At 44.3% G+C, this 27,519-nt stretch overlaps 1 protein-coding gene across 3 annotated transcripts; it reads left to right on the forward strand.

Annotated features, from left to right (window-relative positions):
* The first annotated feature begins 62 nt into the window (after positions 1 to 62).
* TCAF2 (TRPM8 channel associated factor 2) lies at positions 63 to 25,643 on the forward strand. Of its 3 annotated transcripts, none has more exons than XM_062571141.1 (8): positions 63 to 108; positions 9,433 to 10,066; positions 12,246 to 13,216; positions 16,571 to 16,665; positions 17,666 to 17,879; positions 18,615 to 18,854; positions 20,567 to 20,904; positions 24,391 to 25,643. In XM_062571141.1, the coding sequence occupies exons 2-8, from the start codon at positions 9,450 to 9,452 to the stop codon at positions 24,655 to 24,657; spliced, it is 2,742 nt and encodes a 913-aa protein (XP_062427125.1). In that variant the 5' UTR covers positions 63 to 108; positions 9,433 to 9,449; the 3' UTR covers positions 24,658 to 25,643. The 3 variants fall into 3 exon arrangements, with proteins under 3 accessions (XP_062427125.1, XP_062427118.1, XP_062427110.1); XM_062571134.1 differs by lacking the exon at positions 63 to 108 and adding an exon at positions 8,543 to 8,627; XM_062571126.1 differs by lacking the exon at positions 63 to 108 and having other exon boundaries at positions 9,411 to 10,066.
* The last annotated feature ends 1,876 nt before the right edge of the window (positions 25,644 to 27,519 follow it).

Consider the following 27,519-nt stretch of genomic DNA (forward strand, 5'->3'; position numbering starts at 1 on the left):
AGGGGGAGGAGACAAGGAAGGGGGGGGGGGAGGAGGGGCCGAGAAGTTTCTAGAGAGGTATCGAGAGGGTTTAAAAAGCCCGAGCGCGCCAGGGGCTGTGGGGGGAAAGTAGGTATTGCGTGGCGGAGCGGAAAGGGGGGGGGGGGGGGGGGGGGGGGGGGGGGGGGGTGGCTCGCTTGCTTGGGGAAGCAGACTTCCTTAGTAGGCGGACGGGAGCGCAGTCACTAGTGTGCAGCAATTTTTTATTTTGCCACATATTTCTAGATCTATGTGAAAGCGCAAGTAGGTACAAAATGGAGTGTCTTCTCAGAAACGGCAATGGGAGGAGTTTGCACGTGGCTTAGCTTGCCAGGCAAGGGAGTCGCATTAGAAAACTACATAATTAAAACTACCTGAGCCAGGAAAGGTGAAAACGGGCTTAGTGTGCTTCTGACACAACTTCTGTGGCCAAGAATTACTTTCGAACTGCAAAACATCTGTACGGGAGTAAATAATACCCCTGGTTTTGTGGCTTGACCCATTACCAGAATGTTTGGCGTTTTTTTAGATTAGCATTTATTAAAAAAGCATTCTGCTCTGAAAATGAAGATTTGTAGTACAAGTATATTGGAATTAGCAGACCAGATTCTGTGCTCGTTTGTATCAACACAAAGGTTATATGCTGTGTACTCCTTTCAGCTAAAGTACCTGCAACTTAAAATGATGTAATATCAGAGTGGAATCCTGTCTGGCAATTTTGACAAAAACTAGTAAAACAAAAGCTAAGGTTTTACAACGTTAAACTTTCTACTGCGAGCCCTTACTGCCCGGTTCCCTGGACTACCGTGCTCAATCCTGCATACCCCCCGCGGCGCGCGGTCCCTGAGACCTGGGAGGTGGCTGGCGTGCTCCCGAGCCTTCCTGAACTTTCTTTTCCCATTGCTTCTCTCACTTTATCGACGCGCCCTGGGCGGCGGTTAGGGGCGGGCGCTGCCGCCAAAAGCGCGGTGCCGGCCCCGCAGCGGCCCCTGCTGTCTGCGGCGGGCGCACAGGGGCGGGTGCGCGGCCCCCGGCCGCCGGAGTACCTGACCGCTGCGTGCCGCCAGCGAGAGCGGGGTCTTCCGCGGTGGAGTGGCGTACACGGGCCCCAGAGCCGAGGGGAAGACTGACAGCTGCGTGTTTTGGGCTTTCTCCTTTTGCTTTCTCAATACGATGTTTGACCCCCCACTCCCCCGATGACAAAAGCCAGCGCTGAGAGTAGAAGGGAAGAAGCTCGTGGACAGATGCTTGGTGTTTCTGGAGTTGGTTTTTACAGTCCCTACTGCCACCTTGGGGCATCGGTCCATGCCGTTCAGACCTCCCGGCTGTTAGTTGGAATGGATGCCTGGGAAGACTGTAAGGGAATGGGCTGCTGTGTGTGCGGTTGGTTTGTGAGCAGGCATGCTGTGCATGTCTTACTTCGCGGGAGTCAGGAGTAGCTCTGTGCCAAGATAAAACTAAATTTGTGTACAGTACACAAAGACTTCAGCACTCTTAGACTGTCTCTGAAGTGGTATAGGAAAACTGGAAAGAGCCTAAATAAAGAGCCTGGTGCAAACAGCAAAATGAACAGGTTTCCCCTGTAAAAAAGGCATGCTTTTCAGTCCCAAGCAAACACACTGGTGCAGTTTCATTCAGCGGAATAAGTGGGGGTGAGGGTAGGAGAGAAAAAACACTGGTTTCTGGGTGCATTTGGTCTAGAAATTTCTAGCTGCAGTCAAATCTCAGTTTCCCATGGATGAGTTATTTAGATCGCAGATTAAATCTGGGGGTGCAAAGTTGTTTCTGTGCGTGCTTACCTAGACCTTGACACTCTGGGGAGCACAGAGACGCATCAAATCTGGTTCCAGTCCAGCAAATCTAGCAGATCTTGTTAGCTGAGGCATAGCAAAAATGTGGAGATACTTCATCTGTTCCCTGACTAGTGAGTTTATATTGTACTGGGTTTGCAGTCTCAGGTCATCACTAACATGCAAGTTCTCTGCACTCCCAAGTCATCAGGTCCCTGATGTCTCTTTGCCTAGATTTTCTCATATCATGCTCTGAGTTGATTTAAAACTTCTTGCTATATGCAAAGAAGTTTGAGTCTCTTCTGTCTTTTAAGCCTCCGTTCAAGCATCTTTGAGGTTTTTGTATATTACCACAGCATTGGAAAAGAGCCTGAGTGTCATATGAGAGGCCTATTTTCAGAAGATACACAGTTGAAGCATCTGATAGTTCTGAAAGTAAGGTCAGTAACTATGCAAGGGAGGGGAATTCAAAAGGAAGGTTTCAGAGCTTCAGGGGCATGAGTAATAGTGATGAAAATGAAAGTTTTGGGAATAGATTCCAGGCAGACTGAAAGACAAGTAAGATGAATCTACAGAATAGGAAAGAGTAGCCTGGGCAGTCAAATGTCTACAGAAAAATTAGTTGCAGCAAGACTGTGGAACAGCCTCCCAACAGATCAAGCCTAGCTAATGTTGGTTTACAACTTGCTACATTTATGAGTAAGTTTGTGTAAAGATCTGCCAGAGATCATAAGATCTGAACAAAAAGCCATGAAAAGATGGGCATAGTATAACACAGCTGGGCTGTAGCCTGTAGCCTGTTGGAAAATACGATTTAAGAAAATGTGACAAGTTCTGCCTGTTGCATAAAATATAATGATGCATAATAAGGAAGAAATAATGTCTAATCTATTTATTATGTAATCAACAGTTTTTTGTTGCTTTCAGAACATTTAATTGAAGTACACAACAAAGCATAAGCTTTCTTCGGGGGAACCCCACACTGTCACTGTATGTAATACCTACCTTAGGCCACTCAGAATGTCAGCCACTGCCCTCCAGCCAAGTTATACCCTACCTGCTCTTCTTTCATAGGTCTCTGAAAAGCAGAGAGCCTGAGAAGCTTCCACTGCAGCTTCACTGAGGTGTCCTGATAACCCTGCTTTCCCCTACCCCTGGCAGTATTTAACATAACAAGCCCCATATTGTCTTTTAAAATCAGGAGAGAAGAAGAAGACAGTGTTTCTCCTTACCCTTTTCTGCATCACTGCAGACTATAGCAGGTTGGCATGACCCCCAATCAAAAAGCATTAGACACAGGCTTCTCATGTGTTCTTTTTTAAAAATAAACAGTGGTGTTACACTTATCCCTTAACTTTAAAATGCAGCAAAATTTAAAGAGAAATGATCTGAGCTGTTACATAACAGGCATGCAAATGAGCCCCAACTCCTCTAATATGCAGGAATGGAAGGGCTATGGATCTGCAGTTAGTGATTTCAAAGATGCGCTTGTTCAACAACAGATGTCAAAACTTTCTGAAAAGTACAGGCCATAAGACTTCCATTTCTGCAAGTTCTCTTACTTTTTTTTATTTTGTGGTAAGCTTATTATTTTTCTCCTGTGGTTCACCTTGTAACTACTTTACCATTATCTGTGAATTCCATTTATGTTACAGGTGCTGCCCTTTTTTACATCACAGAGATTAAAAAGGCTGAACCTAGTACTTTCATAGAATCGTGGGATCAATGAGGTTGGAAGGGGCCTCTGGAGATCATCTAGTCCAACCTCCCTGCTCAAGCACGGCCATCTAGAGCATGTTAGACAGGGTTGCATCCAGGTGGGCCTTGAAGATCTCCAGAGAAGGAGACCCCACAACCTCTCTGGGCAACCTGGTCCAGTGCTCTGTCACTCTCATAGTGAAGAAATCCCCCCTCACGGTCAGACGGAACTTCCTGTGTTTCAATTTTTGCCCATTGCCTCTTGTCCTGTCACACGGGACAACTGAAAAGAGTTTGTCCTCATCCCCTTGACAACCTCCCTTCAGGTAGTTATACACATTAATAAGATCAGCCCTCAGTCTTCTCTTTTCCAGGCTAAATAGGCCTAGCTCTCACAGCCTTTCCTCACAGGGCAGGTGCTCCCGCCCTCTGATCATCTTTGTAGCCCTACGCTGGACTCTCTCCAGTAGCTCCATGTCTCTCTTGTCCTGGGGAGTACAGAGCTGGGCACAGTACTCGAGATGTGGCCTCCCCAGGGCTGTGTAGAGGGGCAGGATCACCTCCCTCGAGCTGCTGGCAACACTCTTCCTAATGCAGCCCAGGATACCATTGGCCTTCCTGTCCACAAGGGCACATTGCTGGCTCATGGTCAACTTGTTGTCCACCAGCACTCCCAGGTCCTTCTCCGCAGAGCTGCTTTCCGGCAGGTCAGCCCCCAAGCCTGTACTGGTGCATGGGGTTATTTTTACCTAGGTGCAGGACCCTGCACTTGCCCTTGTTGAACTCTGTTGAGGTTTCTCTCTGCCCAACTCTCCAGCCTGTCCAGGTCTCTGAACGGCAGCACAGCCCTCAGGTGGATCAGCCACTCTTCGCAGCTTGGCATCATCAGCAAACCTGCTGAGGAGGCACTCTGTCCCTTCATCCAGGTCATTGATAAAGAAGTTGGACAGGATAGGACCCAGGTCTGAGCCCTAGGGGACTCCACTAGCTACAGGCCTCCAACTAGACTACACGCCACCGATGATGACCCTCTGAGCTTTGTACTTCAGCCAGTTCTCCATCCACCTCACTGTCCACTTGTCTGACCCGCACTTCCTGAGCTTACCTGTGAGGATGTTATGGGAGAGAGTGTCAAAAGCTTTGCTGAAGTCAAAGTAGACAACATTCACTGCTCTCCCCTCCTCTCCCTAGCCAGTCATTCCAGTCATTCCATCACAGAAGGCTACCAGATTGGTGAAGCATGACTTCCCCTTGGTGAATCCATGCTGACTACTCCTGATCACTTTCTTTTCCTCCATGTGCTTGGAGATGACATCAACGATGAGCTGTTCCACCACCTTTGCAGGGATGGAGTTGAGGCTGACTGGCCTATAGTTGCCTAGGTCCTCCTGTTTGTCCTTTTTGAAGACAGGAGTGACACTGGCTTTCTTCCAGTCCTCAGGCACCTCTCCTGTTCTCCAGGACCTTTCAAAGATGATGGAGAGCAGCCTGGCAACAACATCTGCCAGCTCCCTCAGTACCTGTGGGTGCTTCCCATCTGGGCCCATGGATTTGTGAATGTCAAGTTTGCCCAGAAGGTGTCTAATCCTATCATCCTCAATCAAAGGAAGGTCTTCCTTTCTCCAGACTTTCTCCCTTGTCTCCAGGTTCTGGTATTCTTGAGGTCTGTCCTTAGCAGTGAAGACTAAGCAAAGAAGGCATTCAGTAATTCTGCCTTCTCTGTATGCCTTGTCACCAGGGCCTCCCCCCATTCAGTAGCAGGCGCACATTTTCCCTAGTCCTCCTCTTGCTGCTGATGTATTTGAAGAAGCCCTTCTTGTTGTCCTTGACATCCCTTGCCAGACTTGATTCCAACAGGACCTTAGCCTTCCTCACCGTATCTCTACATACTCTGACTGCATTCCTATAATTCTTCCAAGTAGTCTGTCCCCTCTTCCACATTCTGTGCACTTTCTTCTTCTGTCTGAATTTGGCTGAGAGTTCCTTGCTCACTCATGCATGTCTCCTGGGCCCTTTGCTGGACTGCTTACTCATAGGGATGCACCGCTCTTGAGCTTGGAGGAAGTGAGGTTTGAATACTAGCCAGCTCTCCTGGTCATCCCTTCCTTCTAGGGCCTTAACCCATGTTATTCCTCCAAGTAAGTCTCTGAAGAGCCCAGAGTCTGCTCTCCTGAAATCCAAGGTTGCCATCCTACTTCTTGCCTTACTTCTTTCATGCAGGATCCTGAACTCCACCATCTCCTTGTGTAGACATTTCTTCTGATTTAGTGTATCACTGTCTTCACTGACCATAGCCTATGAGCTTATTTTCAGTTCATAGGATGCTAGTCAAGTATATTTGAATTAAGATTTTAATTGCCATTCGAACCAAATGCAAAGTTACTTTCTCCAAACAAATATCATGAACTGTTTTCATTTTGTTCTTTCCTTTTGAAGTTTTATTTTTAAAATGCAATTAAGATAGCTGGGCAGATGTATGTTTAAATACTCAGGTTTTCTATTTCTTTGCACGGTAGCCAGTGAGTATAACCTAATGGATGCATGCTAACATCACCAGAAAGGATGGGCAATTTCGGGTTCTTTCATTAGAACACAGCAGTATTTTACTGAGCTTGGAAATTGTAGTGTTTTGTAATATACTGCTGTAAAGCAACATAGGAAGCTACTGTCAGTAATTGCAAGTAGGTGATTGCCTGGTTGATTCTGATGTGTTCATACTGAAAATGATACTGCATTTATTTTTAACCAATTTTCTGGTAACTCCAGCACAGTAACTGTAAAAAAGAAAAAAGAAAAAAGAAGAAAAAAAAAAGAAAATTGTGAGTTATTTTCTTAAAATATCTTTGATAACCTGGTTCTGTTGATTTGTAGGGATTAAATCTTCTCCTCACCTGGCTTTTATCAACAGCCACCTTTGAAAGCCACCTTTTGTAATGTTTTTCAGGGTGAATCCAGCTTTTAATTGTTGCTGCAGACTTTTTCTCTGGCTCTTAGTTTCCCTTGATGATCTTTGTTTCTTTGATATTATTAAGTAATGTAAGAGGGCTTTCTTTATTGTTTTTTTTTCCTAACATCTTTCCCATGCAAGCTTTTGTTACTTCTGTTTATTCTTTATTGCTTGGTTGCCTTTAACTTCTCTATTTCTAATAGATACTGTCTTTACCACAGTTTTGATAAGCTCTTTTGGAAAAGCCAAGTTTAGGTATTGTATTCTTGTTTGTGTTCATTCTGTTGCACCTGAATTGTAGTAAGGGAGCCAAGATGATCTTCTTCCCACTGTGCGTATCTAGAACTAGTAGCAGTTTCCTCCTAATTCACATGACATACCGTCTCAGTCTTCTACATCTTTCTATAATTCCTGTTAACCCTTGCTGTTTTCTCTCCCTGCTACATCCTCTCCTGTCTCTCTACAAAGAACTTGCCTTTTTTTGTGTCTGCTCTGAGTCCCATATAGTAGGTATAACAGTTTATATCGCTTCACAATTCTGAGGTTTTGTCTGTAAACTAGAGAGAAAAACAGAAACTAACTGATACATGTGCCAAATAAGCTGTTCAAATTTCCTCAAGAAGTTACACTTATTTATTACTTCAGCTTGGCTCCCAGCATGTGAATGCACTGCTTTAACATAATGCCATTCCTATGAGGAGGCACTAGCAATCATGAGAATGGTCACAGAAATTATCTGAAGAGCTTACTTGCTAAAGAGTTGAGAATTGAACAACAGTCACAGGGAAATCTGATTATTTTGCACAGTACACATTCAGTTTTCTAACATGGGGTGGATTTTATTAGACTGTCTCCTATCAACCCTGGTGCTCCTACTCCTACTAACTTAAGACACACAAAAAAGGTAACAAGTTCCTCATCCATGACTCCTGCTTGCTCGGTAACTGTCTCCTCTCAGGTGAAAAGCACTTCGTGGCAGAGCTGAATTGGGAATGTAAATCTGGGATTTAGGACTGCAGTAAGTGGAGGAGGCTCCTACATTTAAATTAGTGATTCTCCCTATGGGAAGGAGATAGACTGATGAAGCCGCAGATCTTTCTGTAGCTATAAATAGATACATAAACTTCTAAGAGGGGCCTGGCTCTTTGAGCAGAGGCCTATTAGTTGATGAATTACCTTAAGGAAGAGTAAGAATTTGAACTAGGCTGCACTGAAATGCATCTGTATAGACAATGCTATAGCTGATATATATATATGTGTGTGTGTATATATATATATATATATGAAAGCTAATTTATGTAGCTAAAGATGCTGAGTTAGCTGAAAGCAATTGAGTAGTTCAGCTCTACGTTTATGCAAAAATGAGAGTAAATGGTTAATACAATAAAAGAGTGAAATTATAAATACATAGAAATTGGGAGTTCTTGGGTGATAGTTACATCCAGTTAAGACAGAGTTAAAATCCTTCTACAGACACCCACACCTGGTTCTGGCTAAATAAGTGCCTTTAAGGGCTCATTCAAATGCAGGGAAACAATTCAAAATAAGTCAGCAAGCAAGTGCTAAATTTCTGAGTGTAACAGCTTTTTTCCTTTGCTAGTCAGCAACTTCCACTAAAAAATCGTATTTAAAGCAATTCCTGAATCCCAGGAGAATTTCAGAGTAAAACAGGAGCTTCCAGCATGTCCAGAGGACAAGCCAGGAAAAATCGTACTTTCATTCTTGATCAGTTACAGTTTCTGAGCACCTTTGACCTTCTGATGAATAAATCCTTATCCAGGATGCTGCTTCTCCAGGATGACTCTGTTTCTATGTGTTTGCGCACTAAGGACTGTTTTCAGGATGGCACATATGAAGTTAATATGAAGACCAGAAGGTGTCCTTCTGATGTTAGTATGTGGCATGACCAGGAGCAGGGCCAAGCCCGCCCCAAAACAGTTCCTTCTCTTGCTGTAGGCATTCTGCTCTGAGTCAGCCTTCGGAATCCTGAAAGACAGGAACTGGGTGGGACTAAGTTAAACTCTACATCTCAAAACCATCCTGCTTGTATAATCTGTTACACAGCAGTCCCGGCTCAGCAGCAGGGATAATTCTGAAGAAGACAAACTTTCAAACTGAGGAAGCCTCAAAAGAGAACGTCTCACCCATAGACCTCAAAGGGCTTGGCAGCTGAGGTCAGTATCATTTGCCTCACTTTACAGGTGGGGAAACAAAGCTAAAGAAAAGGGAAATGATTTCCCTGAGGTCATGTGGCAGTTCAGAGCATGGAACTAGGGCATGAATTACCTGCTCCCAGACTTGTTCTTTTAAGTCCCTTTTCTTCCAGGGGTGCTGATTGTCATTTATACTGACCTTCCTCATGCCTCTAGTACTTTGTAATGCCCTTTGCTTTCAATATCTTAATGTATATGGAAAAACATGACTTTGGAAGCTCAACTGGGAGCAGCTGTGTGTGGTTCTATAGATAACCAGTTAGGAAGAAAAGTGGAACTGCATGTTGGAGTTATGCCATATATTGTGCTAAAAAATTATTTACCTTCAGCATCATCTGGGTTTTGTGTTGCCTCCATCATTTTAGTTTCTGGCACTTTCCTTATAAACTACCTGCCTGGAGTCTGCAGCACCCCTCCCTCTCCAAATAAATTGTTAATGGGAAATAGCTCATTTTTATTTACTTGATCTCCTCCATGATAAATAGCAGAATTTGTTACAACAGTCTCTTTTTTTCTTCTGTCATCTTGATATACTTGTCACTTCTGTTTAAATAGTAAATAGTATGATAACAAAACCAAACAAGCAAAAAAAAAAAAAAATTATCGGTTACTGAAAAGTTGTGGCCATAAAGCTGCTTCCAGTAAATGATTTCTATTTGGTTTGGAGTTGCTATTAGAGAACAACGAAATGACCCTGAAGTGTTGAAGATAGCAGTTCTTTACAGCTGAGCCATCCTGGAGTAAATGTTGGTCTTCTCTCCACCAGATAAGAGCAACCTGAAGATGAAACTCTCTGCCACCTATGAGCTGTTAGTGGATGGTGTTGGGCCGTGGGACTTCACTGGAGGCTTTGTTCCTTGTGAGCTGCTGCTTACTGGAAAGGATGCTTACCCTGTGCTTGTGAGCTCTCAGAAACAAGTTCTGATCGCTGTTTCACGGTATGGGAAGGGCCGGATGGTGGTTGTTTCTCATGAGGGAATCTTGAAGGACTCCAAGTTTTCCCGTTTCCTCAGAAATGCTGTGGACTGGCTCAAGCCCTCCCCTGGGGCCCTGGTTGGTGTCCATCATCGTTTGGATTCCCTCTCCCAGCTGCTCCTCAGGGCTGGCACCAAAGTACAGGCAGGGGCAGAGCTCAGCAGCCCTGTTGGGGTGTATTGTATGGATGCCTATGACAGTACTCATGCAAAGAACCTGATTCACTTTGTAAAGGAAGGTGGGGGCCTGCTCATTGGAGGCCAGGCCTGGTACTGGGCTAGTCAACATGGCAAGGAGAAGGTACTGTTTGAATTTCCTGGAAACCAGGTGACAAGTGTGGCTGGTGTGTACTTCACAGGAAACACTGTGGGAAAGGGGATCTTCAAAGTTGCTAAGAAGATACCAAAGATTCCCTTACTTGTCCAGTGAGTATTTGAATTGCTATCTCTATTTAAATAGCTGATAAAGCTATACAGGTGAGATGTTTACAGGAGATTCTTGAGGTAAGAGATGGGGATGGTGAGGAATGCTGGTTCTTTAGCAGAGATGCGTTTTTTATCTTGAAATTTAAGAGGTACCTTCTTACTATTTGCTGTCTCAAAGAATGATGTCTGACTGTTTTGTGGGGAGGTGGATAAGGCCCAGGGAATTCATTCAGAGACAAGAAATGAAGGTAGCCATTGTTTAGAATAGCCTATATGACCAAATGCATCTGTGTGCAACACATGGCAACTTAAGGAAGTGAAGAGTAACTCCTCTCCTTTGCCCCCAGAACTGCACATTCAGGGCAACTCTGGCTTCTCCATGGTTCAAAAACAGATTTCATATGGAACATCTGGCTAGCTTTTTGGGCCAGACTCTGGCTGGCAGCTATTAAACCTATTCATCCTGTTGGTTGCAGAAATTTACTTTCGTAGGGAAACCTCAGGGCAGGTACCAAGCTGAGGAGGCTGTCCCAGTGCCACATCCCTTCTCAGCACCTGACACAGACTGTGGTCAGGAAACTTCTGTGCTCCAAGATAGTTTGGGATTCCAGAGTGGCACTTTGGGACCTAAAGCAGCACCTGTAAAGTTCAGGGCTATTGTGACTCACATCACAGAGCAGACAAGTCACCAGAATCTTGACTGTTGTTCTGCTGCCTTTCTTTATCTCCCTTTCCCACTTAGTGTGCCAAGCTGTGCCTAGCACAGCTCCACGCTCTCTACAGTTACATAAAGTGCAATGGGGTCTTTTATGAGCGTACATGCTGCTTTACTTCCTGTGTGTTGCAGTTTCATTTCACTGCATTGAAAGCTGCAACGATTAAAATAAAATTACCTACAAGTTTTTTATTTCATCACAGTCTTGTATATATATGAAACTATATTTCAACAAATAATTGTGTTTGGTACTTTCTGGGTGCTGAATTTATGTCCCAGTAAAGGTAACAGAAAGCTCTGTTGTTGCATTCAGAAAAGTGCTTAGCACATAGCCAACAAATGGAGTTATTTTATTAAAATTTTCTAAATGATCCTTTTTCCTTCTGTGGTGATTTTGCTTTGACTGAGAACCACAAAAGGAATTCAGATATCTAATTTCAGTGCAACACAACAGTTGTGTTCATTTGGGCTTTCCTGCATGCCTTTGTTTAACCCACAGAGAATCAGACTGTGATCTGATGCAGGTAATGTGTCATATGCCTGGATACCTATTCTGTGTGACAAACGATTGGAGTAAAGTGAAAATCAAAGGAGAGCTGCAGTTTTAATTTCTGTTCTGTGGGTATGCAAAAGGACTGAATCATTTATTCTCACTGAGTTGGCTGCAATGACCACATACCGAGATGCTTTCCAGTGCCAGAGTGAAAACTGTGTTTTCTAAAGTATAAAACTATATGGCCAAACCAGAAGAAAATTTAAATAAAGCAAAATCAAACAAGTCAACATACCATTTACCATCGTGACATACATGAGTTACATGGAAATAGAGGAGATAAGAGGAGGGCCATGCACAATAAAATCTCTATAGAGGTCGACTGATAGGAATTTGAGGAGTATGTGTTAGGAGCCTAAGTCAACTTCAAGTCACTCATTGTCTGTATGCATATCTGTCTATCTAACCAAGCTATCCTTTCTACAATTCTAAACAGTGACAGAGGCCAGGAAATAACACAGAAAAATCTTTTGGGCTTGGTTAGCTGACGATTTCTAGGGCATGGTAAATGAATGAAATTTCCCTTACAAGAGATTTGCAAATCCCCACATGAAGATTTAAACCTACAAGAGAATGATTAAAATACATGAAAGTCCTTCTGATTTTTGAGCTTCTGTGATATATTTAGAAGGGATTTTCAAGTTACTATTTGAAGTCACATGATTAGAAACTTCTTTTTGTCCTTCCTTTCTCTCTTCTTTTTTTTTTAATGAATGCTGAAATTCCTACAGAGATACTTGACCCCCCAAACTGAATCTTTAAGGGAAAAATAAAGACATTTTAAAAATTGACAGAACTGGCAATGTGGTATACTAAGGTGAAGGTGGAAGAAGAGGCACAGTGGACAAGGCAGATTTGTGTGTAAAAGATTCTGAGACTGGGGCTAACTTGGATGTCTCTTGGTTTTGTAGACATCATGCCGATCTCAGCCTTGACACCGAGTTTCTCCTGCGTGGTGTATCAGAGCTGGATATTGTGTCAGGGGGCATACCCTCCATCTTGCTGGTGCATGGTATACTCTCCTTCCCGCTCTGCCTTGACAGCTCACACCGCTGCCTCTTAGCTGCAGCACGCTATGGCAAAGGGCGTGTTGTGGTGGCAACTCATGAGAGTCAGCTGTTCTCCCCAAAGTTGGCTGGATTCCTGCTCAATGTTGTCCAGTGGCTGGATGCAGGGAAGAAGGGTCTGGTGGGTGTGGATGTCAGCCTGAAGAGACTCTGTGAACTGTTCTCTCCAGGGGAGGTGAAATTCCAGGTGTCACACCTGACAAGCGATATGAGTGTGTACTGCTGCCCTTGTTACAGTGACAGAGAGGTGGAGAAGATTCATGCTTTTGTGGCAGAGGGAGGTGGCCTGCTGACAGGAGGTCAGGCCTGGTACTGGGCTTCCCAGAACTGTAGCAAAGCTGCTGTGGCAGAATATCCTGGCAACAAAATCCTCAACCACTTTGGGCTCAGCGTTCTGGGTCTGAATGTTCAGGCAGCTAAATACCCAGCTGTGGTGCCTGGGGAGCACTACCACTTCCGCAAGGCTCTCTCTCTTTTCCAGAGGCATGTAGATAAGGGTGAGGAGCTCAAAGTTCCCTTGAAGGACTGGCTGCAAAGACTGACACAAGACTGTGCTGCCTTTCTGCGCATCCCAGCTGAAGACTGCCCGGCATATGCCTCGCTCCACCGCATCCTGACCAAAATGCTTTGCAGAAGTGGGATCCCACATGTCAGCAAGCAATGTCCTGTCCAGAGCAACTCCAAAGAGGCAGCCCTTCTCTGTATGGCAACTGAGCTGTCCCGTGCCATGACAGACTGTGCAACTTTAGTGCCGAAACCTACCAGTGCGGTCTGTGATGTTCCTGTTACTGTGGAAATTGATGGCACAAACCTAGGTGAGAAGCATATCTTCCTCTCTCTTGAGGAATTCTACAGCTGGGAACAGTGGCTTACCTCATGTGTGTGTCTCTGTATGTATGTATGGCTGAATATGGGAACAGTTGTACAATTTTACTTTGGGCTTGTGAGGGGCTGACCTCTCCGTAGTGACAGACAGGCTCCTTTTGTGGCCAATCCAGACTGCAGTGCTGTGAAACACCCTGTGGAAGTTCTGCTTTATCTTTGTGTACAGAGTACTGCGGGAGATGAACCTCCTAACAGAGGCACCTCAGGGAATTATGCGACATAATGGTTTTCAGCAAAAAAACTGCCTTAAGAAAGTCTGCACTGCAGATTGCTGTTCCCCTAGTTGTGTTGATACAGCCATCTATGGGACTGAAAAGATCTGAATTAGCCACAAAGAGTTGTTTTTGATCCAGATCATTTCAATCCAGCTACAGCACAGTCCTGCAGCTAGTGTCAACACAACTGAAGGAGCACCCAGTTGTGGTTTTGGGGGTCTGGAAGTAAGATAGGGACTTCTTAAGCTGACATTGTCCCTAAGGCCAAGGTGCTTTGTAATCACATCTGGAATAAGAGGTCTACAGCCCTGCTGAGATTCCTGTGTGTAAATGTAATATGTTTAAACTCTAGGTAATTGCACTAGTAAGGTGTTTTTCCCTGTATGGATTCATCTTACGTTTTTGTATTTGGATATGTTTGAGAAGAGTTGTTTGAAAACTATTCTAATGAGCATAGACTATTCTGAAGTGACAATGTCTGAGTGCTGAGGATATGTAAAGAGAAGAGTTGTGGAAAAAACTGTTCACTGATTTTCAGTTCTCTAATGGGTCAGGACAAAAGAAAAAATTTGTTTAGGACTGGCTGAATTACAGAATCACAGAATCACAGAATGACTGAGGTTGGAAGGGACTTCTGGAGATCATCTAGTCCAACCCCCCTGCTCAAGCAGGGCCATCTAGAGCATGTTAGACAGGATCGCATCCAGGTAGGTTTTGAATATCTGCAGAGAAGGAGACTCCACAGCCTCTCTGGGCAACCTGGTCCAGTGCTCTGTCACCCTCACAGGAAAGAAGTTCTTCCTCATATTCAGGTGGAACTTCCTGTGTTTCAGTTCATGCCCTTTGCCTCGTGTCCTGTCACTTGGCACCACTGAAAAGAGTCCAGCCCCATTGTCTTGACATCCCCCCCTTTAGGTATTTGTAGACATTGGTAAGATCCCGCTTCAGTCTTCCCTTCCCCAGGCTAAAGAGGTCCAGCTCTCGTAGCCGTTCCTCATAGGGGAGATGCTCCCGCCCACTGATCATCTTTGTAGCCCTACACTGGACTCTCTCCAGTAGCTCCATGTCTTTCTTGTCCTGGGGAGCCCAGAGCTGGGCACAGTACTCAAGATGTGGCCTCCCCAGGGCTGTGTAGAGAGGCAGGATCACCTCCCTCGACCTGCTGGCAACACTCTTCCTAATGCAGCCCAGGATACCATTGGCCTTCCTGTCCACAAGGGCACATTGCTGGCTCATGGTCAACTTGTTGTCCACCAGCACTCCCAGGTCCTTCTCCGCAGAGCTGCTTTCCGGCAGGTCAGCCCCCAGCCTGTACTGGTGCATGGGGTTATTTCTCCCTGGGTGCAGGACCCTGCACTTGCCCTTGTTGAACTCTGTTGAGGTTTCTCTCTGCCCAACTCTCCAGCCTGTCCAGGTCTCTGAATGGCAGCACAGCCCTCAGGTGGATCAGCCACTCCTCGCAGCTTGGCATCATCAGCAAACCTGCTGAGGAGGCACTCTGTCCCTTCATCCGGGTCATTAATGAATAAGTTGATCAGGATGGGACCCAGGACTGGCCCTAGGGGACTCCACTAGCTACAGACCTCCAACTAGATTACACGCCACCGATGATGACCCTCTGAGCTTTGTACTTCAGCCAGTTCTCCATCCACCTCACTGTCCACTTGTCTGACCCGCACTTCCTGAGCTTACCTGTGAGGATGTTACGGGAGACAGTGTTGAAAGCCTTACCAAAGTCAAGGTAGACAACATCCACTGCTCTCCCCTCCTCTCCCCATCCAGTCATTCCATCCTAGATGGCTACTAGATTGGTGAAGCATGACTTCCCCTTGGTGAATCCATGCTGACTACTCCTGATCACCTTCTTTTCCTCCATGTGCTTGGAGATGATGTCCAGAACAAGCTGTTCCACCACCTTCGCAGGGATGGAGTTGAGGCTGACTGGCCTATATTTTCCTTGGTTAGTTGAGTATCGTTTCCAATTGAATATATTGGATTAAACTCCTTGTTTTGTTTGGCCAGAAATTATTTGGTATTTGTATAGTTTCACATACAAAATAAAAAAATGATAGCAAACCATGAATTAAGAGTATATACCATTTCAGAAATGGTATCAGGTCAAGCCAAGCAAAGCGAAGATGAATTGGTGAATCGTGGTATTTGGTGAACATGATATTTTGTGAAACATGATACTGTCTAAGTTTTGCTTGAAAAAAATTGTCATTTTTTCTTGGGGATGCTTTATGGAAAGTGTGCTTTGTGACTGTACAGCTCTTTCTTAGGACTGCTACTGTTTGTGCTGAAATACACATGAATAGACCGTATGTGAGAACTTGTGAGTGGATTTTGTCTGGACAGTAGAGTAGAGATGAGTCAGCTTTGCGCTATGTGTCACAACTGTCCGTTCACAAAGATCTTCTACACAGAGGAGACTTGCATATCCATGGAAGGACTGTCTAGAAGCATGCTGAATTGTACTGGAATTATGGGGCACCCAGCTTAGAGTTAGACTTAGGATAGGGCAGACCTTTTAGGCTTTCTCATAACTTCAGTCTGCTAGGAATAGAAATTTGTGTGGGCCCCAGCTTGTGCTGATCAGACTGTAGGAAAAAATCTGATGTTACTGTCTGTTATCTTGGAAATGATTTATGATGATTACATCTTCAACTGTATTTAATACAGTTAACTGTATTTAATACAGCAGTATGCACCTCTTATGAGGTGCACCTCTTATTGTGAGAGGATCTGAGTGGAGGTGTTGGTGTTTTGGTTTCTTTTTTTGTATTTTTAAAGGTGTTGATAAGTGCATTTAAGCATAGCATTTCCAGAAGTTCAAATCTGGGTGGGCAAGCATGCTAATTGTCTGATGGTCTTGTTCACATAGATACCTTTTGCTTTAAAACCAGAAATGTGTTTCTGACAGGTTGAGTAAAACACAAGACAGTTTTGTGAGTGCACAGCAAGGCAAAAAGGAAGATGAAAATTCTTTTATTGCAGCTTGGCATCTCCAGAATGCATGATGTTAGGCTGAAAAAGTGCTGGCTGTTCAGGAAAGTCTTTAACTTTTAGGCAAGACAGCCTGGAGGAGCACAGGACTCTATCTCCCTGAAGGACGCACGGCAGTTATAACATTCCCTTGCATGGTGGTTGGGGCTGGTCTGCAGGTAAGTTTTCTTGATTTTGGCTACTGTACATTGATGTATTCGTCAGGAGGACACTCAAATACAGGTCTCAGAAGGCTTTTCTTACTGATTTTGCTGCCATTTCAATCCTTGTTTACTGCTGCCACCCTATGGCACTTATAGTGCATTATCATTATTTCTTACCTTATTTCCCATTCTTTACTGTTGTTATTTCTGCGTGCTAGTTGATAAATGAGTGTGGCTGCTGCCTGAAGGCAGCTGTGCTTGTTTTATTACCCTGCAGATAAAAAACAATCAAGGTGGTTGCCAGGCCCAAGATAAGTGCTTGAGCCTTTCTAATCACCAAACTTAGTGTTGTCTCTTTCCAGATGTCTCCTGAGGTACTTTCATAGTGCTGTTCCTGCTGCTCATGTAGATGTATCCAGATCAGATACAAACTAGCTACCTGGGCTCCTGCTATCTGTAAAGTACAAAGCGGACAAATGCTCACCTGCTGGGGAATTTTTGTAGAAAGCTCCACATAGCTGAAACCCAAAGTTAACTCAGGTACTTCTGTATGATCTTGCAGCCACATGCTGTCTGTTCTACTGTATCTATACGAGGGAAGAGGCGCAAGCAGGGGAGACAGCAGTGATCACATCTCTTCACCTCATATTTTTAGTATGTGAGTTTGATGCTGGTGTAAAGTGAAGAAAAGATCGAAACAGACTCTAATGAAGGAAGTTTCTGCAGTACTGTCCACTGCCAGTGAAGGAGGTAGCTGACCCCAGTAATAACGGCAGTAGTGGTATAAGACTGTGTGACAGGGACAACATTGAACTTCATTGCATTTTTTTCTTCATTTGTTTTGCTGCTTCTGCTCACTACAGGTTGAAAGCTTGAGTAGAGCTGGAGTCAGAAGGCTGCTTTTGTGTGTGCACCCTACAAGGACAGTCCTGCATCAGAGATCTCAGGATTATGCAGCCTGCTGGCTTGCACTTTGAGCACTCTGTCCAGCTCTTCTTACTCTTCTGTTTGCCAGGTGCAGATAGGATGTCATACGGATGACCTTTCTCATGCCACAAAGCTGAAACGGGCCCCAGTGATGATACACACCTGTGATATTACCTGCCAGAAGCAGTCTGTTTCCTGTCTCTGGGGTGGCCTTATTTACATCACAGTACCAGGAAAGAGTGTCCTGGGGGAAGTGTCCTTCACCATAGAAGGGGCAGTCAGAGCTCCATTCTTCAAGCTTGGTAGGTTTGTTTATTTGGTGCCTTTCTCCTTAGCATTGCTCGTAGATGCTGCCGTTGTTGCAACTGAAAAGAAAGATGGCCCAGTGCTTACAGTCACTGACCTGGGCTTAGGAATAACCAGGTTTAACTTTCTTGGTTTTTGTTCCTTTAACTTCCCTTGGAATTCTGGGTAAATTACTTAACCACTCTGAGCCTGCTGTGTGGCAGGAGGCACATAAAATGGGCAATGTTTATCCCAAATGACATTTCTTGGAGGTCAGAGTTGGCATTTTTGATGAAAACTGCTGTGTTGGAGCAATACAGGCTGACCTCAGTCATGGTAAAGCTTGCCTTGCCATATGCCTGCTTTAGAGTGCCCCCATATGGCCACCTCCAGTCCCTACAGTAAATGGTAATCTCTCCACTGGTGGGTTTCCCATGTTCCCATCAGTTTCTCTTCTCTTGTTGTACGGAGCATTTTTCAGTTCCTATGTCAAACTAAACAAAATTTAGTGGTGTTATCTCTCTTGGAGAACAGAAAATGAGATCATCAAGAGAGGCTGGAAAAGTCTGATGCTTCTTTTCCTCAGACAGGAAACAGGAATCTGTTGTTGTGCTACTGCTTTGGTGTGAGACAGTCCTTTTCTGTCTCTATCTTCTATCCACAAAAGAGCCCTGAGGAGACTTCTGAAGCATGTGTTTCTGTGGCTTGACCTCTGGGAATGTGCTCAAGATTGATTTTCTGTCTCGATGTAGGGGAGACCTGTGAAAGCCAGTGGCAGGCCTATATCCGGCATTACCCTGCTCCCTGGGCAGAATTAGCTATTGAGAATCTTATCCTGACTGTACCAGCTGACAGCATTCGCCATATAGAGAACCCAAAGCCACTGCTTAGGCTGTGGGATGAGATCATGGTGGCAATAAGCACACTGGCAGCCATACCAACAAAATTCCCAAGGCCAGAGAGGATTGTAACAGATGTCCAGATCTCGTGTGGTAGGTATATTACTGTATGGCTTTCTCAAAGGGGGCAGAGAAAAGCGGCCTCTAGCATCAATGCCTATTTCTTCAAGGTTGCTGTGCCAAAATTGTACTGCAAACCTACGTAAGGGGTGCAAGCTTTGCATAACAGAGCTACTCCATCAGGATAGAAACGTGGCAGGGCAGAGCTTACAAAAACTACATCAGCTGTTGCAAGTGCCCCTCTGCTTTCAAAATTAGTATTGTCTTACTCAGCTTTTCTGCTGCTTGAGTGTTCTGAGAGGCAGAGCTGCTGACTGTAATGGCTTTGGCTCACATGCAGTTACTCATTCACCCTCCTGAATGCACTGCAGAGACGGTACGACTGGGAGATAGTGACCTGTTTTCTATTTTTCCCTGCCTCAGTCACAGGACTGTTTGCTTAAATTCAGTTGCAATTGTACCTGCAGGAGACAGACTACACAAGGGTTGCTGTAGGCAAAGCTTAGCCTGAAAAAACATGTGTCTGAGCTGATGGCAAAGAAGAAACAGAATGTGGATTACTATCAAAGCCCATGAGTTTGCAGTTTTGCACTGGTGCTCCTCCACATCCCCACACTAGCTTCTGAAGTGCATTTGTTTTAGAGTCAGTTGGATGGTAAAGTGGAACTCTTACAATGCTATTTTTATTCTGTTGTTTTTTGAAGCCAGCTGGTTAAATTCATCATCCCACAGTGAGGGCAAGGGCTTGGCATGAATGCTAATGTCCTAAACACATGGAAAGAATTTGTGGCATATCTTGGGAGTGTTAAATTCTACTGTCCTAGGAAAATGCCAATTAAAATTACCATAGTCTGCAGACTAAAAATTCCCTTGTGGTTTAGATGATCTAAATGGTTTGACTCCCATTTTTGGACCTGAACTTTTGGGGTTGCCAGGGGTTGCTATATAGGGGTTACTCCCCTGGAAGGGAGCTCAAGATCTTACATAGCTTCTGAAAGAAGTATGTGATTCATATCCTCTAATTTGAGTAGTCTACAAGCTTTGCGTTCAGTCAAAGCCAACTATGTAGGATCGTGTTTAACCATCCTATGGTAGGTGTTTGAGTTTTTGGAGGTGCCTCTCATATGAAGTTTTAGGAATCGTCAAGAAGGACAAATCAGGGATGGAGCCACCCAAGAGACATGGGTAAAATCCCTTGCAGTACCAAATTCATGCCCAGCATGATGCTGGTAAATTGTTAGATAACAGCCGTATTCTATGAGGTTAAGCATGACGAGCACTGTGGTCTCCACGAGTTTCCTACACACTGCTAACTCTTGGAGCGCAGACCTGCAATATCCACACTTTACATAGGAAGAGTCAAGCTCTGCCAGAGTCCTGAATCACATAATAGCATGGTTGGATTGGCCTCACTGTGGTGAATTTGAGAGAGTTCAGGTGTGTTCTGGGCAATGTTCAGGCTTTCTTCTTCGACCTAAAACGTTTCAGTCCTATATGAGTGTATGCTTATATATAAACAGGGCAAGTGGGCAAAACTGCATTTTACACCCCTTATTTGGCTGTCTGTTAAGGTGAAGTTTGTATTTTTTTTATCTCAAAAAAGGAAGAGGTTGTCACGCATTATGATGAAGTATTGGTGGGAGATGGAGGAAAGACACTAGAGAAATGAAAAAATAGTCATTTGTATCTATGAGGTACTGGGATAAGCACTTATGCTGTGTGTTGGTTTTTGTCTTTTCCTGCAGGCTGGATGCATGCTGGCTACCCCATCATGGGCCACCTAGATTCAGTGAAGGAGATGGTAGATGTGAAGCACATGCAAAACACTGGTCTTTGGGGTCCCATCCATGAACTGGGACACAATCAACAGCAGCAAGCATGGGAATTTCCCCCTCATACTACAGAAGCTACCTGCAACCTCTGGTCTGTCTATGTGCATGAGAAGGTGCTGGGGATTCCCAGGCATCAGGCCCATAAGGCACTTAGGTCACAGTGTCGGGAGGAGAGGATAAGAGGGTACCTGAACAAAGGTGCTAAACTAAAGGACTGGGAAATGTGGACTGCACTGGAGACATACCTGCAGGTAACTCTGGGAGAGATGGGTTCATTCTCGTTGCCTAGTGACTGCAATGGTTTGTTTACAAGCTGGATTCTTAAGTCTGGAAAGCACCACAGAGATATATGGATAGGTTGTGTAGCATTGAGGTATTCTGATGCCCTTCCTCTGCAAAATTTGAGCTTAGCCACTCGGAGAGAGAAGCAAGTGCTAGTATTTCGTCCTAGGAGAGAAACAGGAATTGTTTCTTCATACAGAGTGGAAAAATGAGGATCAAGTGTGGATACAGTTCTTTAATCTGCAGATTTCCTGTGGACTTTGGGCTAGTTGATAAAAAACTTTGGCATTTTAGAACTTCCAGATGAATAGTATAACAGAGTAACACAATGGCTGAGGTTGGAACTCCCTCTGCTCAAGCAGGGTCACCTAGAGCATGTTAGACAGGATCGCATCCAGGTAGGTTTTGAATATCTGCAGAGAAGGAGACTCCACAGCCTCTCTGGGCAACCTGGTCCAGTGCTCTGTCACCCTCACAGGAAAGAAGTTCTTCCTCATATTCAGGTGGAACTTCCTGTGTTTCAGTTCATGCCCTTTGCCTCGTGTCCTGTCACTTGGCACCACTGAAAAGAGTCCAGCCCCATTGTCTTGACATCCCCCCTTTAGGTATTTGTAGACATTGATAAGATTCCGCTTCAGTCTTCCCTTCCCCAGGCTAAAGAGGTCCAGCTCTCGTAGCCGTTCCTCATAGGGGAGATGCTCCCGCCCTCTGATCATCTTTGTAGCCCTACGCTGGACTCTCTCCAGTAGCTCCATGTCTTTCTTGTCCTGGGGAGCCCAGAGCTGGGCACAGTACTCAAGATGTGGCCTCCCCAGGGCTGTGTAGAGCGGCAGGATCACCTCCCTCGACCTGCTGGCAACACTCTTCCTAATGCAGCCCAGGATACCATTGGCCTTCCTGTCCACAAGGGCACATTGCTGGCTCATGGTCAACTTGTTGTCCACCAGCACTCCCAGGTCCTTCTCCGCAGAGCTGCTTTCCGGCAGGTCAGCCCCCAGCCTGTACTGGTGCATGGGGTTATTCCTGCTCCTTGCAGATTGGTATCATCAGCAAACGCTGAGGAGGCACTCTGTCCCTTCATCCAGGTCATTAATGAGTAAGTTGATCAGGATAGGACCCAGGACTGAGCCCTGGGGGACTCCACTAGCTACAGGCCTCCAACTAGACTCTGCATCACTGTTGACAACCCTCTGAATTCTGCCTTGCAGCCTATTCTCAATCCACCATGCTGTCCACTTGTCTGACCCGCACTTCCTGAGCTTACCTGTGAGGATGTTATGGGAGACAGCGTCAAAAGCTTTGCTGAAGTCAAAGTAGACAACATTCACTGCTCTCCCCTCCTCTCCCCATCCAGTCATTCCATCCTAGATGGCTACCAGATTGGTGAAGCATGACTTCCCCTTGGTGAATCTATGCTGACTACTCCTGATCACCTTCTTTTCCTCCATGGGCTTGGAGATGATGTCCAGAACAAGCTGTTCCACCACCTTCGCAGGGATGGAGTTGAGGCTGACTGGCCTATAGTTGCCTGGGTCCTCCTTTTTGTCCTTTTTGAATACAGGAGTGACATTGGCTTTCCTCTAGTCCTCAGGCACCTCTTCAGTTCTCCATGACCTTTCAAAGATGGTGGAGAGCGGCCTAGCAATAACAGCCGCCAGCTCCCTCAGCACTTACAGGTTCAAAACCCATGAATCTATGGGTGTCATGTTTTTACACCTCAAAGATGCTTTAGAGAGCCAAGAAACACTCAGTTTAGAAACTAATTACACCTTCTACAAACAGAACACCTACTTACAATTACTAACTGCTGTCCTTTTTTCAGCTATAATGGGTTTTCTTCAGTTGAATATGTTCCATATTACTTTGAGCCATTCATCAGGATCCCATTTAGATGCTTTTCAATTTCCTTTCATCCAGGAAGGCTTCAGCATTGATCTTCAGGCCTTTCAGATCCACATCCTTTCTGCCTCTTACTTGCATGGCAGCAGGATGTCATCTGTTCCTGACATCGCCTGACAGAGCATACCATCTCTCAGAGTTCAGCCTCACGATGCATTTACCTCTCCAGAGTGGTCACTGAAGCCGGTAATGCAGATCTTGCAAAAGAGAGTATAAAGCAATTAGAAAATCAATCAATTAGCCCAAGAGATTTACAGATTTAAATGGCCCAACAAAACTCCTGTATGTGCTGTTCTGTCTCCACTTCCTCACTGTTCTGGTACTTGCTTGGGACTAAGGTCAGAGCCCTCCAAAGCTCTGTCTAAACTAGGCAAAAGAAGTACTTTGCAAGCATGCTCCAGGGTACTTGTTCCTCTAGTTATCAAGTTGGCTACCCCACAATTATCTGTGTTTTCTTCCCATAGAAGACTGGCTGTGAGGGAGTGAATAGACAGTTTTCATTCTGGTCATGTTGTGACATGGAGCTGGGAACTCCTCATTCTCTGAGGTGAATACTTGAACACAGGATCTAGGAGATGCTCCTGCGTTCTGCAGGTCAGACATAACCTAACATAGTGAGGAGTTTTCTGTATAACTTGGCTCATTGTTTTTGGCCTTGTGTAAAACCAGACCTTTCCTTCTCCTACCTTCCAATCAGCTTGTTCATGGCTCTTCAACCTTTCTACCCCCAACTATTTCCCAGTCCATAGCCAATCTCAGCACTAGGGGTTTCCCCTTGTGAATATGGGAATATTAGAGGCAGATAACCTGTTTGTTTGTTCTACCTAATGTAGAAATATTGTCTGCCACTGTTTAGCTATTCCAGCATGATGGAGGATTTGTGGAATACATTTTAGTGTCAAACTAGTGTCAAAGTGTGATGCATTTTGGCTTGGTAAGGAACTACTAACACTGACAATCATCCTGTCATGCTTTTGTTCCAACTCAGCTCTCCATATTAACCTCCTCTTGAGCAACAAAATAGGTTTCTGCTCCCTCTTTACTTTAAACTCATTACTCATATAATAGTAATTTTTCTATCTCATCTCCTTTGTTCTTATTCCTAGACAAAAACATGCTCTGCTCCCAATTTCTCCTTTCTGTTTTCTGACTACTTCTTGTTCTCTTATCCTCCTTCTGTCCAGGTTCTCTCTCAGAGTCCTTACTGGCGGTTTTTCACTGCACAAGAAGGTTTATTCTGCAGGAATCATCAGCTTGCATAGTTGGTTGCTGCTGAGCGCTGACATTTCTATCTGCTCCCAATGTACTGTTTGTCTCCATTTGTTCTGACAGGCCATAGTGGGAGTGTTTTTTTTTTTTTTTTTTTTTTTTCTGTATGCTAGTGCTGTAAGTTATGCTTTGAAGCCTGAAAGTTGTATGACTTCATTTAACTTTACACCCTTTGCAGAAGATGCTGTAGAAACCTGTGGAGATTTCTTCTACTTATAATGGAACAGGAATAATGTCTATGAAATGAGAATTTTATTGTTTTGATGCTTTATATTCTTGTCCTTCAGTTGCAGGAGGGCTTTGGTTGGGAGCCTTTCACCCACCTCTTCTCTGACTACCAGAAAATGTCCACCATCCCAAAGGACAACCCTTCTAAGATGAATCTGTGGGCACAGAAGTTTTCTCAGCAGGTGAACAGGAACCTGGCTCCTTTTTTTATGGCCTGGGGATGGCCTATCAGAAAAGAGCTGGCCATGGAACTGTCCTCTTTACCCAGCTGGGAAGAGAACCCAATGAAGACCTATAATCCTAAAGAAAACACGTCCAGACCTTGATTCTCAGGATTAGCTACAGCCTGTCATTTTCTCCTTGTATGCTGTATGATATGCTTTACCCTGAATTCTTTAGCTTTTTGTTGGCTTAGAATAAAAGCCAACCCTGGTAGAAACTCAGCAGAAACTTATGTGCTGTTTAGCTCCCATTTAAGCTATCTCCTGAAGAGTTAAATAATGCACGAGCCTTATGATGGGTTCTTCACCTCAGGGGGAATTTAATGCTGGGTGGATTTAGTTCCTGCAGAACCTTTTTCTGCTGAAATTGAAGTTTTCAGGGTGGGTCAGTCACTGGAGCAGTCTCAAGGACAATGAAAATAGCATATGGATCCATATGGATCCGTAAGAAGATAGTAGCCTTCGTAATGTTGTATCCTTCATGAATGCATGATCTTAGCAACACAAGATTTTCTCTACTGATTTGATTGCCTATAAAATTCCTAGTCTTTAATCTCTCTAAGTATGCAGAACTTCTACACCTGCTATCATGAAATTAAGTGACCTTGTAGTGTTTACATACAGAGGCTGCTTAGCTGATACGGAAAAACTGTTTATTTCTTTCTACTTTATATTACTGTTTGACCCAAAATCCAGCTTTATCTGATACAAGTCAATGATGAATTGTACCTGTCACACTCACTTTAGTCTGTAAGCAAGATACTATGAGCAAACCATGCAGGATGGGAGAGCAAAAACAAAAAGAGGTGAGTTGATTGTAGTCAATAATGGTTTAACACATGGATTCATTAAGGTTTTGTTTAAAAAAGGCACTGACATGACAGCATGAGGGAGCAGTGAGGAGGAAGGCAGAAGCTCGGCAACATGGAGCATCAGCCATGGAAGTTAACACTTCCCTCAGCTCATAGTTTCTTGGCTTGTACAGCACACTGTTGACCACACCAGGGCTGGTGAGGGTATTAATGCTTAGCCTAACAGCATGCTAGTCCCAACTCACACCTTGTGTATCAGCAATAAATAAGATAATTGTAGTGAACTCACAGGTTGTGTGTATTGTCTTACTTTCAAGTCTCTGTGCCCAGTAAGAAAAACACCTAAAAAGGAGCGACACAAAGATTTGTTACAGCTGCTTTTTATTTTTGGTCTGGCTCAGATGCAGTTCTGATTTTCCTGTGATTCATTGGCCTATTTTTTTCCTTTGTCCTTCAAGCATTCTTTCCATTTTTATACACTACTGCTATTAAGTTGTTCCTCCAATAAAACATACGCAGAGGGAAGTCCTAACTTAGACAGTGATTCAGTACCAGTTTAGCCCTGTTTTGGAGACTCAGAAGAATTTACACAGTACAAAGATTTGTATCTTATCCTACCTGCAGTAGCAGGTTTCATCCCTACTGACTTTATGAACAAAGATTAAGAGTTTGCTTACATAGAAAATTGCTCAAAATGTTACCAGTTCTGTTACCTGGGGGTAGCATGATCTGTTCTTTTTCCCCCCATGAGTGTGTAAAATGGATCTTGAGATACTTAAGAGCAAAAATGAAAAAGAGAAAAGGCCAAAGAGAAAGATGATGGGTCAGATTCTGAGTTTGGATAGGTTAGGGTATTGATCTGTTTGTGAATTTCATTGGACAACAACATTCATGTGGGACTGGATACATCCTCCACTGCCAACTGAAGCATCCTCCTCCTGGTTCCTATCCACAGAGGCACCCAGTTTTGTCTGTAAATCTAAGGCCAGAAACTGCCACAGGGTGTGTGAGTGGAATTTTCCACCCTCATGGGCTGCATGTGAGCAAGAGTGCACTTACCTGACAGGCAGCACTGTGGGTTGGGAAGGGAGTTAAGAGTCCCAGATTGCACTAGAGGAAACCATCTCTGGCATTTATGGTCTTTACTATGCCCCTTATCTTTAATCTTATTTCATTCTATTATGAATAGCTATAGATTCTGTCCAGCTTCAGTGCCAAACACACTGTTCATCCCAAGTCTGTTCATGTTATTGAGGTAAGGTTATTCTGGTTAAACTCACACTAAAGAATGTACGAGAGTGTAAAACTACTCTGCCCTCAGTGGCCTGTTTTTTGCGTTTTCTTACTCTTAAACCTGCAAGGCTCAGCAGCCTCTGTAGTTTGATTAGAACAAACAGAGGAAATATCCTTAGTGGGTGATCTCTGAGGAATTAACAGACCTGGTTTGACGTGATTAGTATTTTATTTGGTTTGACATTTCATGCAGGGTGTGAGTTGTACACTGGAAATCAGAAGAAGGTTACCTTGACCTTCAAAAAAAAAAAAAAAAAGTAATAAATATTCCAGTGTTCACCAAAGCCACCAGGCAGAAAACAAAACACCAGCCTAGAAAAGAAAAAACAAATTAATCATCAATGAGGTTCAGCCTAGGAACTGACAAATGTTCACTGTTATTTTTAGACCATAAAAAAGTCCTGTGAAAGTGAGGGCCTTGTGCTGGATGTTGTACAAATACATAGAAAGAAATAGTACCTGCACCCCCAGGTTACAGTCTAAATAAGCAAATGGAACAGGCGTAGAAGATGAAGTGATTTAGCCACAGCCAGATCAGGATAAGAAGTCGTATGTTATGAGATTAGGTCCTGGTCCCAGTACCTTGAATTAACTGTGTTTGACTGCCTTCCTTTTATCATGTGTCCCAAAGTTGTGTGCTCAAGAGACTTTCCCTCACAGCAAAATGGCCAGGGAGGCTCCGCAGCACTGTCAAGCTTTGATTTTTCTGTGTCAGGGAGCAGCAAGGTTGCTGCTTGCCTGATGTTCCAGCTGATATGGCAGAAACTCCCTATTTCTTCTGCCAATGGGACGTATCTCTAGGTCTCTGCTCTGTCCCCTTACTGATACAGGAATGCACCCAGAGTATCATCTTGGGTAAGAA

Source organism: Rhea pennata, chromosome 1, assembly GCF_028389875.1.
Source record: "Rhea pennata isolate bPtePen1 chromosome 1, bPtePen1.pri, whole genome shotgun sequence".
Classification (NCBI taxonomy): domain Eukaryota; kingdom Metazoa; phylum Chordata; class Aves; order Rheiformes; family Rheidae; genus Rhea; species Rhea pennata.

Excerpts from the sequence above, each read along its gene's own strand:
- TCAF2 (XM_062571126.1), top strand. The coding sequence starts at position 9,411 with ATGTTGGTCTTCTCTCCACCAGATAAGAGCAACCTGAAGATGAAACTC. Across the intron at positions 10,067-12,245 it reads AAGATTCCCTTACTTGTCCA|ACATCATGCCGATCTCAGCC; the intron begins GTGAGTATTTGA and ends TTGGTTTTGTAG. Across the intron at positions 16,666-17,665 it reads TGGTTGGGGCTGGTCTGCAG|GTGCAGATAGGATGTCATAC; the intron begins GTAAGTTTTCTT and ends TCTGTTTGCCAG.